A 15,732-nucleotide genomic window follows, 5' to 3' on the forward strand; every position below is an offset into this window, starting at 1 on the left:
TCCCATCTGTCCCCCGCCATGTCCCTGTGTTCCCACCAGGGCCCTGACCCAGGTCACCCTATGCCCCAGGGTTGCTGTGTCCTATCTGTTCCCGTGTCCCCATGTCCTCTCTGTCCCCATACCGCTGCGTTCCTATGGCCCCATAGCCCCATGTCCCCCCATGTCACCCATGTCCCTCTGTGTTCCCATCCCCCTTGTGTCCTTATGGCCCCCATGTCCTCTGGTATCCTCATACCCCCATGTTCCCATGTCCCCCACCCCTCCAATGTCCCTTCATGTCCTCATGTCCTTGGTGTTCCCATGCCCCCATGTCCCCCACCCCACCCATATCCCCGTGTCCCCTGGTGTCCCTATCCCCCCATGTCCTGCCATGTCCCCCAGTGTCCCCCCATGCCCCTGGTGTCCCCATCCCCCCGCGTCCCTCCATGTCCCCATGTCCCTGGTGTTCCCATCTCCCCATGTCCCCCTATGTCCCCCCGTGCCCCCGGTGTCCCCCTGTCCCACCTCCCGGCGGGATATGTCCATGAGGACGGCGAAGCTGGTCAGGTGGTGGCACTGGCAGCTCACGTGGCTCCGGTTCCTGAAGGCGACCTCGCAGCCCCGCGCCGACCAACCGCCTGCGCCCCCCGTCCTGCGGGGACCCGCGGGGACATCACGGGGACATGATTGACACAGCCGCACCCACCGGGACACACCCACCGGGACACAGACCAACCCCCAGTGCCACCCATCCTGCGGGGACCCGTGGGGACATCACGGGGACATGACTGACACAGCCGCACCCACCGGGACACACCCACCGGGACACAGGCCAACCCCCAGTGTCACCCATCCTGCGGGGACCCGCGGGGACACCACGGGGACGTCAGGGACACACCCACACCCACTGGGACACACCCCCAGTGCCACCCACTCTGCAAGGACCCGCAGGGACACGATGGGGACGTCAGGGACACACCCACACCCACAGGGGTGTCCCTTTCTCCCCCGGGCTGTCCCTGTCCCCCCGGGCTGTCCCTGTCACTCCCAGGGTGTTCCCATTCCCCCCAAGTGTCCCTATCCACTGGGCTGTCCCTGTGCCGCCCCCTCCCCCCCCGCAGTGTCCCTGTCCCCCCGGGGTGTCTCTGTCCCCCCGGAGTGTCCCTGTCCCCCCAGGGTGTCTGTGCCCCCCTCACCGCAGGGAGTGGTTCCAGAACACGCAGATGGGCTTGGAGCGTTCCTGCGTCTCCAGGAGCCGGAACTGGAGGGTGACGGGCTTGGCCAGTGCCCGGGGGGCGCCTGTGCCCGCCGTGCCCCCCGCGTGGACACTGATGCTGACCACGGGTGTGTTGATAATGGGGCGCTTGGGCACCCTGGGGTGGGGCACCGGGGTCAGGGGACCCAGTCGGGGCACCCCAAACCCCACCTCGGTGGCCTGCAATGTCCTGGTACCCCGCAGGCACCACCCCGCTCATCTGTGGCCCCTCCTTTGCGCACCCCACGGGCACTGTCCCCTGCACCCCCCTCCACGAGACCCCTCCCCACCCCCTGTGCCCCCACTCCTGCGGCCCCCTCCTTATCCCTTGTGCCCCTCTCTTGGGCACCCCTTGGCATCCCATGGGCTCCATTCTTGGGCACCCCTTGGCCCCCTCTCCCTTTGGTGCCTCCACCCATGGGCACCCCTGGGACCCTCCTTATCTGGTGTTCCAACCCCTTGGGAACCCCTGGGCACCCCATGGACCCCTCCCCCTGCACCCCCACCTCTGGGTACCCCCAATCCCCTGTGCCCACCTTACCCTTGTCACCCCATGGGTCTAATCCCCTGTGCCACCCCCCCCAACATGAGCACCCCCTATCTCCTCTTCCCCCACCCCTGAGCACCCCACGGGTACCTTTGGGCACCCATGGGCCCCCTCCCCACCCTGTGTCCCCATCCTGGGGCAATCCACGTGTCCCCCATCCTCGAGCACCCATGGGCCCCTTCCCCATGCTGTGCCCCCATCCTCAGCCACCCCATGTGCCCCCTTTCCCATCCCTGCCCAGCTTTCTGAGGACCCCCCCAGTCCCTCCTCCTGGTACCCTCCCGATGGGCTCCCTCGCCCTGGCATCTCCCCTGCCTCGCCCAGCCCCCCGTGCCCCCCCGCGCCCCCTTCGGTGGTGGCACCGGAGGCTGCGCTTGTCGCTGTCGAAGCGCGGCGGGAGGAGCCCTGCCAGGGTGCGGTAGATGATGACGCTGGCGATGGCCTGGCCCTCGCCCAGGGCCGGGTGTCGCCTGTGCCGGGTCACCACGGTCACCTCGCCGTCCTCCTCCTCCTCCTCCTCCTCCTCTTCGGCCTCTTCCTCCTCCTCCTCTTCCTCCTCCTGCCCGCCCGTGCCCGGCGGGGCCTGGCCGTGCCCGCTGGAGGGGCCTGGGGGGCACGGGTGGGGGGTGGCATCATGTGTCACTGTCCCCATGGCCGTCTCAGTGTCCCCCACCCTGCCACCCCCATGGCTATTTGGGGGTCCCCAACCCTGCCACCCCCATGGCTACACTGGAGTCCCCATGGTGACAGTGGGGTCCCCAACCCTGCCACCCCCATGGCCACTCATGGTGACAGTGGTGTCTTCAGCCCTGCCAGACCCATGCCAGGAGCTCCCCATTCTTGCCAGCGTCATGGATGCCGGGGGTCCCCCCATCCCTGCCAAACCCATGCCAGGGGCTCCCCAGCCCTGCCAGCCCCATGGATACCAGGGGGTCCCCATCCCTGCCAGCCCCATGGATACCAGGGGCTCCCCATCCCTGCCAGCCCTATGGATGCCAGGGGGTCCCCCCAGCCCTGGCAGCCCCCCTGTGCCCCCCAGACTCACGCCTGCCGTCGGGAGACCAGAAGACGCTGTCGGGCAGGATGACAGTGGTCTCCAGGTCTGGGGGCTTCTCCCCACGCAGGGCCTCATATCGGGGCAGGCGGGCACCCGCCGGGCTGCTCTTGTCCAGCCGCACCACTGACACCACTGCGGCACCCATGGCATGGCATGGCACCCATGGCATGGCATGGCACCCACGGCACGGCATGGCACCCACAGCACGGCATGGCACCCACTGCACCCACAGCACCCACAGACCCCGGGGGACACAGATCCCAGCACACACTGACCCCACTGCAGCACCTGTGGCATGGCACCCATGGCACAGCATGGCATCACCCATGGCATGGCACCCATGGCACAGCATGGTGGCACACCCATGGCACCCACAGCACTCACAGACCCTGGGGAACATGGAGCCCGGCACCCAGGGCACAGCATGGTGCCACTCATGGCACAGCATGGTGTCACCCATGGCATGGCACAGCACCCATGGCACACACAGACTGCAGGGAACACGGAGCCTGGCACCCACTGACACCACCGAGGCACCATGGCACCTCTGGCGTGGCACTCACGTCCCCTGAGCACACCCACGGCCATGTCCCCAACACACACATGTCCCCAGAGTCACCCATGTCCATGTCCCCAGCACATCCATGACCATGTCCCCAATACACGTCCCACCACACCCCTGTCCCCAGAGCCCCCCTGTCCCCAGCCCACCCCTGTCCTCAGCCCCTCCTGTCCCCAGCCCAGCCATGTCCCTAGAGTCCCCACGTCCCCAGCCCACCCCCAGCCCCAGCCTCCCCCGTCCCCAGCCTAGCCACGCCCCCAGCCCCCCCCAGCCCCATCCCTGCGTGTCCCCAGCCCCGCCTGTCCCCAGAGTCCCCCCTGTCCCCCGCCGTGTCCTCAGCCGTGTCCCCAGCCCCCTCCTGCCCAGCCCCTGGGGGGGCACTGACCGATGTTGGGGGTGACGATGGTGAAGGGGCTCAGGTAGGTCTGGGGCATGTTCCGTGCCAGGGCCCTCGCGTACTCCTCGAAGTGCCGCAGCAACTGGGCCGTGCCCCCCTCCGTCTGCTGGATCAGCTCCCAGTGCCGCTTGTTGTCCGCGTCCAGCAGGGCACTGCCCACCCGTAGCAGGTTCTGGAGGCACGGCAGGGTGGTGGCATCGGGCTCTGCCACTCTGCTGGCCGGGAACAGGGTCCCCAACCCCACCCCCCCCGTGCCACCCCCCTGCAGGGCTCTGCGGTGCCCTGGCACCCACGGCGGGGCACAGGGGGGCTGTACCCACCCTTCCCCCCGAAGGCGAGGGACACAAAGCCCTGCCCCCTCCATGAGGGTGCCCAGCACGCCAGGGCAGGGGCTCTAGCATTGACGCAGCTCCCCAGATAGGTTCCCATAGCCCACCTCGGGGCCTGGGCTCCTGCCCCGGTGTCATCCCCCAGGAGGGTGCCCATCGCCCCGGACTCTGGGCTCCTGCACCAATGCCCTTGCCAGGTGGATGCCCATCCCCCTGGCATCTGCTCTTCTGCCCCCCACATGAGGGTGCCCATCCCCCTGGTATGCAGCCTTCTGCACAACCTCCTCCCTCCTGGGAGTGCCCATGATTCCAGTGTCTGGGCTCTGGCACACCCACATGTGGGTGCCCATCACCCCAGCCTTTGGCCTCCATCCCCAGTCCCCCCTTCACAGGCAGGGGCCCCCCACCCTGGCATCCTACCCCCACGTGAGGGTGCCCAGCACCCTGGTGTCTGGGCTCCTGCCCCAATATCCCTCCCTGTCCTGGTGCCCATTGCCCTGGCATCTGACCTCCTACACCAACACCCCCGCCCAGATGGGTGTCCATCACCTCTGGGCTCCTGCACCCACAGGAAGGTGTCCATCAGTGTCTGGGCTCCTTCCCCAACTCCCCCTGCCAGGAGGGTGCCCATCCCCCTGGCACCCACATTCCTGCATCCCCCTGCACCTTCCTCCTGCACATAGGAGTGCCCCACATGCTGGCAGTGAGTGCCCCCCAACCTGGTGATGAGTGCCCCCCACCCCGAGAGTGAATGCCCCACACCCTGGCAGTGAGTGCCCCACGCCCTGGCAGTGAGTGCCCCACACCCTGGCATCTCCCCTCCCTTCCCACCCCCTCCCTATGCCACCCTCCACCTCCCACCCTCCTCCTCTCCCCTTTCCCACCCCTCCCCACACCGTGCCCACCCCGATGCCCCTTTCCCATGCCGTGCCCACCCTGATGCCCCTCTCCCACCCCGTGCCCACCCCGGTAGCCCCTCTCCCACCCCTCTCCCGCCCCTCCCCAGGCCGTGGCCCCCGCGATACCCCCGCCTCACCTCGGTGAAGTGCACGTCCTGCGTGGCGGCGAGGCGGAAGCCACGCTGGCGGCTCTCGTGGCGCAGCAGAGCCCCTGCCAGGCGGTATGCCAAGCGCACGTCGCTGCCGAAGTACCCGCGGGCTCCGCGCGTGGCCTCGCGCAGCGCCAGCGCCACCCGGCGCGACTGCCCCGCGTCCCAGCGCGACTCGTTGCCCACCAGCTGCTCCGCCTGGGGGGGACACGCGGGCTCAGGGTGGCACCGGTGGCACCGCAGGGGGCACAGACGCGGTGGCGGGTGCCAGCGCGGCTCACCCAGGGGCGCAGGGCGGCGAAGGCCAGGGCGCTGCAGTTGAAGAGGTTGGGGGGCAGCCACCCCTTGTGTTCGTCGCAGTGGCGCAGGGCCGTGCCTGGGGGGGACACTCGGGTGGCACCGTCGCAGGCACGGCAGGGAGGGCACCACGGGGGTGTGTGGTGCTGGCAGTGCCATCACAGCGGTGCCCCCCCAGTGCCATCTTGGGGGGGGGCCGGGAGGGTCGGCCCAGCCCGACTCGGTCTCCGTGGTGGCACCGTGGTGGCACCGCCCCAAACCCATCCTAATTGTGCCACCATGGTGTCACAACCCCAACCCCAACCCTGCAGTGCCACCAGTGTCACCACCCCAAACCCATCACAGTAATGCCATCATTGAGTCACCACCCTAAACCTATCCCAGAGGTGCCACCAGTGTCACTGCCCCAAGCCCATCCTAATTGTGCCACCACTGTGTCAGCCCCCTGCCCTGTCCCAGCAATGCCACCACAGTGTCATCCCACCCCAACCCCACCTCAGCAATTCCACCACTCTGTCACCCCCCAGTTCCACCCCAGCAATGTCATCATGGTGTCACCACCCCAACCCCATCCCAGAGGTGCCACCACGGTGTCACCTCCCTGCACCACTCCAGCAATGCCACCACAACTCCCTCCTGCCCCATCCCAGCAATGCCACCGTGGTGTCATCCCACCCCAAACCCATCCCAGTTGTGCCACCATCATGTCACCCCCCAGCCCTGTCCCACTGGTACCACCAGAGTGTCACCACCCCATCCCATCCCAGTGGTGCCACCACAGTGTCACCTCCCTGCCCTGCCCCAGCAGTGCCAGCACTCTGTCACCTTCCCAAGTTCCACCCCAGCAACGCCACCATGGTATCATCCCACCCCAAACCCATCCCAGCTGTGCCACCATCATGTCACCCCCTCAGCCCTGTCCCACTGCTGCCACCACAGTGTCACCATACCAATCCCATCCCAGTGGTGTCACCACTCTGTCACCCCCCCCAGCTCCATCCCAGCAATGCCACAACAGTGTCCCCAGTGCCACCCCACCCTGTGCCTGTGTCCCCACGTACCCACAGAGCCCTTGGGACAGGGTGCAGCCGCCGGGAGCCCAAACCGGGTGCGGGGCCACCAGATGTTGGCCTCGATGGCCCGGGGACAGCTGTCATAGTTCACTGCGGGCACAAGGGTGTCACCGGGGCATAGCGGGCATGCAGGGGGACAGCGGGGTCACCAGGGGGACAGAGGGACACAGAGAGACAGCAGGGTCACCAGGGGGACAGCAGGGCATGCAAGAGGACAGTGAGACACAGGGGGATAGCGGGTTCATCGGGGGACAGAGGGACAGGGGGGACAGTAGGGTCACCAGGGGGCAGAAGGACACAGAGGGACAGCAGGGCACACAGGGGGGACAGTGGTTGACACAGGGTGACAGAGGACACTTATGGTGACACAAAGTGACACAAGGTGACACAAAGCGGCACAACATGATACGAAGTGACACGAAGTGACACAAGGTGACAGGAGGTGACACGAAGTGACACAAGGTGACAGGAGGTGACACGAAGTGACAAGGTGACAGGAGGCGACACGAAGTGACACAAGGTGACAGGAGGTGACACGAAGTGACACAAGGTGACAGGAGGTGACACGAAGTGACAAGGTGACACGAGGTGACACGAAGTGACACAAGGTGACAGGAGGTGACACGCGGTGGCACAGCGCCCCCGTGCGGTGCCCACCTTCGCAGCCGCCCGCTGTCACCTCGGCGAAGGGGTTGTCGCAGCGGTCGCAGTGGCGGCCGATGACCCCTGCCTTGCAGGGGCACTGCCCGCTGGTGGCATCGCAGCGCCGCGACAGCGATCCCGTGGGGTAGCACTCGCACGGCTGGCACGTGTCACTGCCCGCGGGCCGGTAGTGGTTGTCCTGGGGGGGGGCAGCGGGTCACTGCGGGCACGGGGGGGCGGGGGGGACAGGGGGTGACAGGGGAGGACAGAGGGTCACGGGGGGGGCAGGGAGGGACAGGAGGTGAGAAGGGGGACAGAGGAGGACAGGGGGTCACTGCGGGCACGGGGGGGGGGCAGAGGGTGGCAGGGGAGGGATTGGGGAGCAGGGGATGACAGGGGTGGCAAAGGGTGACAAGGGGTGACAGGAGGGCAGGGGGGGACAGGGGGTCTCAGGGAGTGGTACAGGGTGACAGAGGGTGACAGGGTATGGCGGAGGGTGGCAGGAGTCACAGGGTGTTACAGGAGGTGGCAGGAGGCGATGGGGGTCACAGGGGCTGACACGGGGTGACAGGGGGTGGAAAGGGTGGCAGAGGGTGGTAGAGGGTGACAGGGGGTGACATGGGGGAAGGGGATCACCACGGGAATGGTGGGGAGGGGGCAGGGAGTGGCAGGAGGTGACAAGGGGTGGCAGAGGGTGAAAGGGGGTCACGAGGGGGTCACAGAGGGTCACAGGGACTAGCAGGAGGTGACAGGGAGTGTCAGGGGATCACTGTGGGCATGGGGGGACAGAGGGGGTGGCAGTGGGTGGCAGGTGGTGGCAGGGCGTGGCAGGGGGGTCACTGTGGGCACGAGAGTGTGACAGGGGGCCGCAGACAGTGCCACGGGGTGGCAGAGGGGTGCCAGGGGGTTGAAGAAGTGGCAAAGAGTGGTAGTGGGGTGCCCAGGGGTGCCAGGAGGTGGTAGGAGGTGATATGGGGTGACAGGGGGCACAAGAGGTCACTGAGGGCACACGGGGTTGACAGGGGGTGGCAGAGAGTGGCAGGTGGCACCAAGGGGGTGCCAGTCCCACCTTGCAGCGACACTCGCCCGTGGTCTTGTTGCAGTCAGGGTCGAAGCCCCTCGAGGCGTCACAGCTGCAGGGGCCACATGTGGGGTGTCCCCACCACCCCCGCGGGCACGGTTGGGCCTCCCTGTGGGCACCAGGGCTGGCACCGGGGGGGGCACTGCCTTGGGCACCCCCACGGGGCCACTCGGACACCCCTTCGTGACCCCTTTGCCCCCACAGTGTCACTCAGACCCCCACGGTGACACTTGTGCCCCCACAATGCCCCTTGGACCCCCACAGTGCTCCTTGTGCCCCCACAGTGCCCCCTGCACCCTCATAGTACCCCTTGGACCCCCAGAGTGCCCCCTGGATCCCCACCCTGACCCTTGCCCACCCACTGTACCTCCCACGTGCCCACCCTGCCCTTTCCATGCCTTGCCTGCCCTCCCCAACCCCCCCCCCAGTGTCCCCGCAGTGTCACCCACCGGTGCTGGCACAGGGTGCCGAAGGTGCCCGAGGGGCAGTGGCAGGTGTAGCCGGGGGCCGTGCCCGGCCGGCGGGCACATGTGCCCGGGGGCTCGCAGGGGTCCAGGGCACAGGCGCTGACACAGCTGTCCCCAAAGTACCCTGGGCATGGGCACAGTGTTGGGGACACGGCCTTGGGGACACGGCATCAGGGACACAGCGGGTATCAGGCAGGCAGGGACGGGGACAGAGGGGCAGGGATAAAGGGGTGGCAGTGCCCAGGGAGAGTGGGACAGGGACAAGGGGATGGTAGTGCTCTGGGGACAGTGATAAGGGGTGGCAGTGCCCAGGGGACAGTGCTGGGGGTGGCAGTGCCCAGGGAGGGTGCAGTGCCCTGAGGGGCAGGGAGGATGTTAGGGGGGTCTCAGTCCACCAGCATGGCACTGGGGGTGTCACAGGGGTGTACTTGTCCTAGGAAGTGTCAAGGGGGTGTCAGGGGGTGTTGGGGGGGGTCGCTGCTCACTAGGGTGGCACGGGGGGGTGTATCAGTATCCCTGGGGTGTCAGGGGGATGTTGAGGGGGTCTTAGGGGAGGTCAGGGGTGTCCTCTCTCACTGGGGTGGCACTGGGGGGGGTATCAGTGTCCCGAGGGTGTCAAGGGGGTGTCAGCGGAGTCTCAGGAGGGTCTCAGGCGGGTCGGAGGGGTCCCTCTCACCAGGGTAGCACTGTGGGGGGGGTGTATCAGTGTCCCAGGGGTCTCAGGGGTGTGTTGGGGGGGTCTCAGGCAGTGTTGGGGGGTCTCGGGGGGAGTCGGGGGGTCCCCTCTCACCAGGGTGGCAGCGGCATGAGAAGCTGTCCCAGTCGTTGCTGCAGTAGCTGTGGGGGGGGCAGGGCCCCGAGTCGCAGGGGTCGGGCAGGGCACAGCCCCCCTCCACGTTCATCTGGGCAGCCTGTGCCAGGCTCAGGGCACCCGCCGTCACCGCCGCGTCCCCCACGCGCAGCCCCTGCGGGGTCCCCCGTCAGTGCCCCCCACTGAGAGCCAAGACCACCCCACGCGCTACCCCTGACACGTCCCCCCCAGTGTCCCTCAGTGCCACCCGGGACCCCCCGAGACACCCGGAACCCCTTCCCGGTGTCACCCCTCCTCGGTGTCCTCCCACTGTGACACGGGACCCCCTGGGACAACCCAGACCCCTCTGCATTGTGTCACTCTCTCTCCTCCCCGTGCCCCCCGTGCCCCCTGTGTCCACCCCGCACCCACTGTGCCCCCCCGTGCCCCGTTAGCTGCAGGCAACCCTGGAATCCCTCCTCCCCATGGCCCCCTGGTGCCTTCTCCGTGCCCCCCCCCGGTACCCTTCATTCCCCCAGTGCCCCCTGTGCCCCCCCTGCCCCATTACCTGCAGGCACCCCCGGAACCCCTCCTCCACGGTTCCCCCTTCCCCGGGCAGCCCCCCCAGGCTGAGGGTCCGCAGCCGCAGCCCCTGCAGCTCCCCGGAAACATCGCCCACCGCCTGTGGGGGGCACAGGGACCACCGTGGGTGCCTTGGGGTGGCACGGAGAGTGCCGGGGTGGCACCCATGGGGGTCGACAGGGTGGGTTCCCCCCACCTGGTGGCGGCCGTAGTCGAGGGTGAGGAGAAGGAGGGTGGCGGGGGGGTCGCGGCCGGGCCCGCCCCCCCGCAGCTCCAGCTCCACGTGGTGCCAGGCGCCGTCGTCTACCTTGGCCTCTGGCAGGCGCAGGACGGCCAGGCGGGCACCCCCCTGCCAGGCCCCCACCTCCAGCTGCCCCTCGCTCAGCTGCGGGGGAGGCACACGTCAGGGACCCCCAAAACCTGGGGGGGCACCGGGAAATACACCCTCCCCCCCAGGGGGAATGTCCCCCCCAGAAGTGGCACCTCCTGGCACTAACCCCGGCAATAACCCCCCCAGGGCAATATCCCCCCCGTGCTCCCCCCCGTGCTCCCCCCCGTGCCCCCTCATGCTCCAACCTGTGCCCCCCGATGCCCCCCGTGACCTCCCCGTGCCCCTCTGTGCCCCCACGTGTTCCCCATGCCCCCCGTGCTCCTCCCTGTGTCCCCCGCTGCCCCCCGCTGCCCCCCGTGCCCACCTGCAGGGTGAGGCTGAGGCGCCCCCCCGCCCCCGCCCTCAGCAGGACCCCCCGTGGGTGTCGGGTGCGGAACATGAGCCGGAGGTGCCAGGGTAGGGCGAGGGGCAGCGCCAGCCCTGCCCACGCCACGCGGCTGCTGCCCACGAACCGCTGCGGGGCCGCCATCTCTGCGGGAAACACGCGTGGGGCCGTGCCCGGCCCCGGGACACCCCCCCCCCACCCCCGCACCCAGCCCGGGCACCCCCCGATCGTGGGGTGGGGGCACATCCCACACCGCACCCACCCACGGACCCCCCACAACCCCACAGGGACCCCCGCATCCACTCAGGGACCCCCCGCAACCATCCATGGACACCCCCCCACAACCACTCACGGACCCCCCACCCCCATCTGGAACCCCCCATAACCCCACAGAGACCCTTCCCAACTCCCACGACCCCACCCCAACACGGAGCCCCCGCTCTCCTCATGAGACCCCTTCACTCCCCCACGGACCCCCTCGCTCCCCCCGAGGACCCCCCCCGACCCCCATGGCCCCTCCCCAGGCACCCCCCGTGACCCCCCCGTGCCCCCCGGTACCTTCCTGGCAGGTTTTGCCCCCGAAGCCGAGGGGGCAGCGGCAGCTGAAGCCCCCCCACTCGTGCACGCAGGTGCCCCCGTTGTGGCACGTGGTGGGGTCGCAGAGGGTCTTCTTGTGAGGGCAGCCTGGGAGGGGCACGGGGAGGTCACACCCCACACCTCCCCCGGCCCCCCGACCCTGCCTTGCCACATCCGGGGGGGTGCAGACCCCCCCTCCCATCCCCCCCGCCCCACACCCAGAGGGCACAGAACTTTCCCCTCCACTCCTGGCACCCCCTGACCTCCCACCCCACACCCGGGGAGCACAGACCCCCACCCACCCCCAGCACCCCCTGGCCCTCACCCCAAGGGGGCAGAGACCTCCACACCCCTGGCACACCCCCCCACCCCAAAGGGGGCACAGGCCCATCCAGCCCCCAGCCTTGGCATCCCCCCACCCCAGTCCCCCTCCCAAGGGGGCACAGCCCCACTGCCCTGTGTCACCCCATAACCCGCCCCCCCCATTTCCCCCCCCCCCCCCGCAACGGCTCCCAGCCCCCCGCAGCCCCCCGGGCCGCCCCCCCCCCGCGCCACCAGTGCCCCCCGTGCCCACCGGGCAGGGTGCCGTTGTTGGCGATGAAGGTGCCCATGTCCACGGGGCGCTGGTCGATGTGCAGGTGCCTCATACACCCCACAAAGTGGCGGCTCCGGATCGGGAAACTCTCGGGCAGCGTCGGGACCCCCCCGAGCAACAGCGGCCCCGTCAGGTCCAGCGACCTGCAGAGCCCGACGGCAGCCGGTGGGGGGCGGGGGCTAAGGGACCGCGCAGGGACCCCCCCAACTCATGGGGAACCCTTAGGGACCACCCAGGGACCCCATAACTCATGGGGACCATCACGGACCACCCACAGACTCTATAACACATGGGGAACCCCAGAGATCACATAGACACCCTAAAACTCATGGGGACCCCGAGGGATCCTAAAACCCATGGGGACCCTGAGGGAACCCCAAGGGACACCCAGTCACCCCAAAAGCCGTGGGGGCTCAAGGGACCCCCCAGGGACCCCTCAAGCCACCAGGAACCCCAGGGATGCCCCAGGGACCCCCACCCACCAACTAATCCATGGCCCCCCCAGGGAAATACCCCCCTTGCACTGCCTCCCATGGCAATAACCCCCCTCCATGGCAATAACCCTCCCAGGGTTATTAATACAACCCCTTGGCACTGCCCCCCAAGGCCAAAAAACCCTCTCCCAGAGCAATACAGCCCCCTGGCAGTGCCTCCTGTGGCAATAACCCCCCAGGGCAATACCCTCCCATGCCAATGCCCCCCTCACATGGCAATAACACCCCCCCATGGCAACACACCCCCCTGCCCCCCTATGCCCAAAAACCTCCCAGAGCAATACACCCCCCTGGCACCGCCCTCATGCCACACCCCCCTGCGCCCCCCGGCCCAGTCCCACGTCCCCTCCCTCCCCCCCCCACACGTCTCCCCCCTCACTTCTTGCGTGCCCCCCTGGGTGCCCTGGGCCGCGCAGGAGTAGTTGGCGAGGCGGTGCCCAAAGCGCAGTGCCATGGCCGTGTCACAGTCGTCCACTGCCACCACGGCCACCTTCTGCTCCGAGGGGCCCTGTGGGACCCCCGAGCGCCCCATCACGGCCTGGGGGGGGCACCGCGTCATGGGGGGGGGCACGGAAAACACCTCCCCCCGAGCACCCCCTCCCCCCCACCAGGGTAATACCTCCCCTCCCAGGCAATAACCAATCCCGTGCCAATCACCCCCTGCCAGGGTAACAACCCCCCCAGGGCAATACCCCCTGTGCCAACTAGCCCCCCCCCAAGGCAATGCCCTCGGTGCCAATCACCCCCCCCACAGGGTAAACAACTCTCCCAGGGCAATACCCCCTGTGCCCAACCAACGCCCCCTGGGCAATAGCCCCCGTGCCAATCACCTCCCTCCCATGCCAATAACCCACCCAGGGCAATACCCCCTGTGTCAACACCCCCCTGTGCCCCTACCTTGTTGTAGTAGTGCAGCTGCACTCGGTGCCACTGCCCGTCACTGACACCCCCAGGCACGAACGGGGACACGGTGGTGGTGGTCTCACCTGCGGGCACAGAGCCGGGGGGACGGGGGTGTAGCACTGCATGGCATGCAGTGCCAGGGATGCAGTGCCAGGGATGCAGTGCCAGGGGTGCATGGCATGCAGTCCCCAGGGAAAGGATGGCAGGGAGGCAGTGCCAGGGATGTGCTACTCAGGATGTGCGCCAGGGATACAATGCCAGGCAGTGCCCAGGATGCAGTGCCAGGGATGTGGCACATAGGATGCAGTGCCAGGGATGGGGTACCCAGGATGCAGTGCCAGGGACATGAACCAAGGCATGTGATGCTAGGATGCACATCCTGGGGTGCGGTGCCAGGCAGTGCCAGGGACAGATGTTTGGGATGTGATGCCCAAGATGCAGTGCCAGGCAGTGCCAGGGATGAAGAGCTGGGGATGGAATGCCTGGGAGGGGGTGCCTGGATGCAGTGCCAGGGAGGAGATTACCCAGGATACAGTGCTGGGATGCAATGCCAGGCAGTGCCATGGATGGGATGCCCAGGATGGGATGCTGGAGATGCAGTGCCAGGCAGTGCAGGGATGGGTTGCAGGCAGTGCAGGGATGAGATACCAGGAATGCAGTGCCAGGTAGTGTAGGGATGGGATGCCCGGGATGCAGTGCCAGGCAGTGCAGGGATGGGGTGTCTGGGGTGCAGTGCCCAGCCATGGCAGTGCCTGGCAGGGAAGCCAGGAGTGCAGTGCCAGGCATAGGATGTCAGGGCACGGTGCCAGGCGGTGCCAGGCAGTGCCAGCTGTGCCCATACCTGCGGAGAAGGTGAGCTGGAGCTGCTCCCCCACGATCTCCAGGGCCACGAAGTCGTGGCGCGTTTACAACGAGCGCCCGACTTCCGCTGGCCCCTGGCAGAACCGTGGGGGAGCAGCTCAGTCTTGGGGGGTACGGCACAGGCCCTCCTGGCACGCCTGGAACCGTGCCCTGCAAACCTATGCCCTGGACCTGACCCTGGTCCCCTACACATCCTAACACCCCCCAGACCCACCTGTCCCCCCAGACACACCCCTGACACCCCCCAACTATACTGTGCCCCCCAATCTTACTGTGCTCCTCAAACACACCCCAAACTTGACTGTGCCCCCCAAACACACTCCAACACCCTCCAGGACTCCCTGTGACCCCCAAACACCCCTTGGGCCTGACTGCACCCCCGAAACACACTCCAACACCCACTGTGCCCACTGTGCCCCCCAAAAACACCCTGACACCCCCCAATCTCACTGTACCCCCCAAACACAGTCCAACATCCCCCGGACCCGACTGTGCCCCCCAAACACACCTTGACACCCCTTCCCCCCCATACCCCCCAAACACACCCCAACAACCAACATATCCTGCTGTGCCCCCCGAGCACGCTCCTCACCCCCTGGGCCCCCCTGTGCCCCCCAAAGACACCCCAACACTCCCCAGACCTGACTGTGCTCCCAAACACACCCCAACACCCCCTGCCCCATCCCCCTGCACCCGCTGGGTGCCCATCACTCGCCATCGCCCCCCACCCCACTGCCCCGCATGCCAAGGGGTCACCCCACCACCCCACACCCTTTGCCCCCCTGTTGTGCCCTCAGGAAACCCACCACCCCATATTTCATCACCCCCACCCACCCAATGCCCACAGGACACCCATCACCCCACACCCCACATGATACCCCCTTGGACACTCCTCCCCCCAAATGACACCCCAGGGACACCCCTGACCCATCCCCACCACCCCCCCCGGCCCCCCCCCCCCCGGTGCCCCCTTGACACCCTCTCGGTGCCCCCTCAGTGCTCACGTGAGGCCGAGGGTGAAGTGGAAGCGCTGGCGGAGCCCCCGGAAGGTGAGGAAGGATTTGGGGGGGAAGCTGCGGGTGCTCATGGCACAGAAGGGCTTCTCGTAGTGCCCGGGGGGGCACTGGCACCGGAACCCCCCCACCAGCAGGTTCAGGCACGTGCCCCCGTTCCGGCAGACCCCTGGCGTGCAGCGGCCCCCCCGGGCACTCAGCTCGCAGTGCTCCCCTGGGGGACACATGGGACCCCAAAATTAGGGGGACAGGGTCCCTCTTTCCCCCTCATTAACCCCAGAGAGCCCCCCTCAGGCACTCAGCTTGCAGGGCTCCCCCAGAGGACACCCAGAACCCCAAAATTAGAGGGTGGGATCCCATCTCCTCCCTACTGCTCCCCTGCGGAACACCCACAACCCCAAAAATCAGGGTGGGGGGTCCAATCTCACTCCCCCATTAACCCCAGAGAGCCTCCCCGAGTGCTCAGCT

The 15,732-nt window shown here is 67.9% G+C and overlaps 1 protein-coding gene across 1 annotated transcript in view; it reads right to left on the reverse strand.

Moving 5' to 3' along the window:
- Window positions 1-15,732, reverse strand: part of CELSR2 (cadherin EGF LAG seven-pass G-type receptor 2) — a 33,033-nt gene that overhangs the window by 9,514 nt on the left and 7,787 nt on the right. The window contains 21 exon segments of the mRNA XM_051808804.1: window positions 505-631; window positions 1,176-1,352; window positions 2,144-2,387; window positions 2,827-2,970; window positions 3,786-3,969; window positions 5,163-5,372; window positions 5,456-5,550; window positions 6,533-6,634; window positions 7,202-7,385; window positions 8,256-8,376; window positions 8,717-8,858; window positions 9,525-9,699; window positions 10,093-10,206; window positions 10,303-10,491; window positions 10,802-10,968; window positions 11,381-11,506; window positions 11,973-12,136; window positions 12,853-13,025; window positions 13,385-13,473; window positions 14,232-14,325; window positions 15,228-15,478. Coding sequence (XP_051664764.1) covers window positions 505-631; window positions 1,176-1,352; window positions 2,144-2,387; window positions 2,827-2,970; window positions 3,786-3,969; window positions 5,163-5,372; window positions 5,456-5,550; window positions 6,533-6,634; window positions 7,202-7,385; window positions 8,256-8,376; window positions 8,717-8,858; window positions 9,525-9,699; window positions 10,093-10,206; window positions 10,303-10,491; window positions 10,802-10,968; window positions 11,381-11,506; window positions 11,973-12,136; window positions 12,853-13,025; window positions 13,385-13,473; window positions 14,232-14,325; window positions 15,228-15,478 — 3,272 coding nt within the window.

Source organism: Manacus candei, unplaced genomic scaffold (genome assembly GCF_025592945.1).
Source record: "Manacus candei isolate 608988 ecotype Guabito, Panama unplaced genomic scaffold, ASM2559294v1 h1tg000073l, whole genome shotgun sequence".
NCBI classification, from domain to species: Eukaryota; Metazoa; Chordata; class Aves; order Passeriformes; family Pipridae; genus Manacus; species Manacus candei.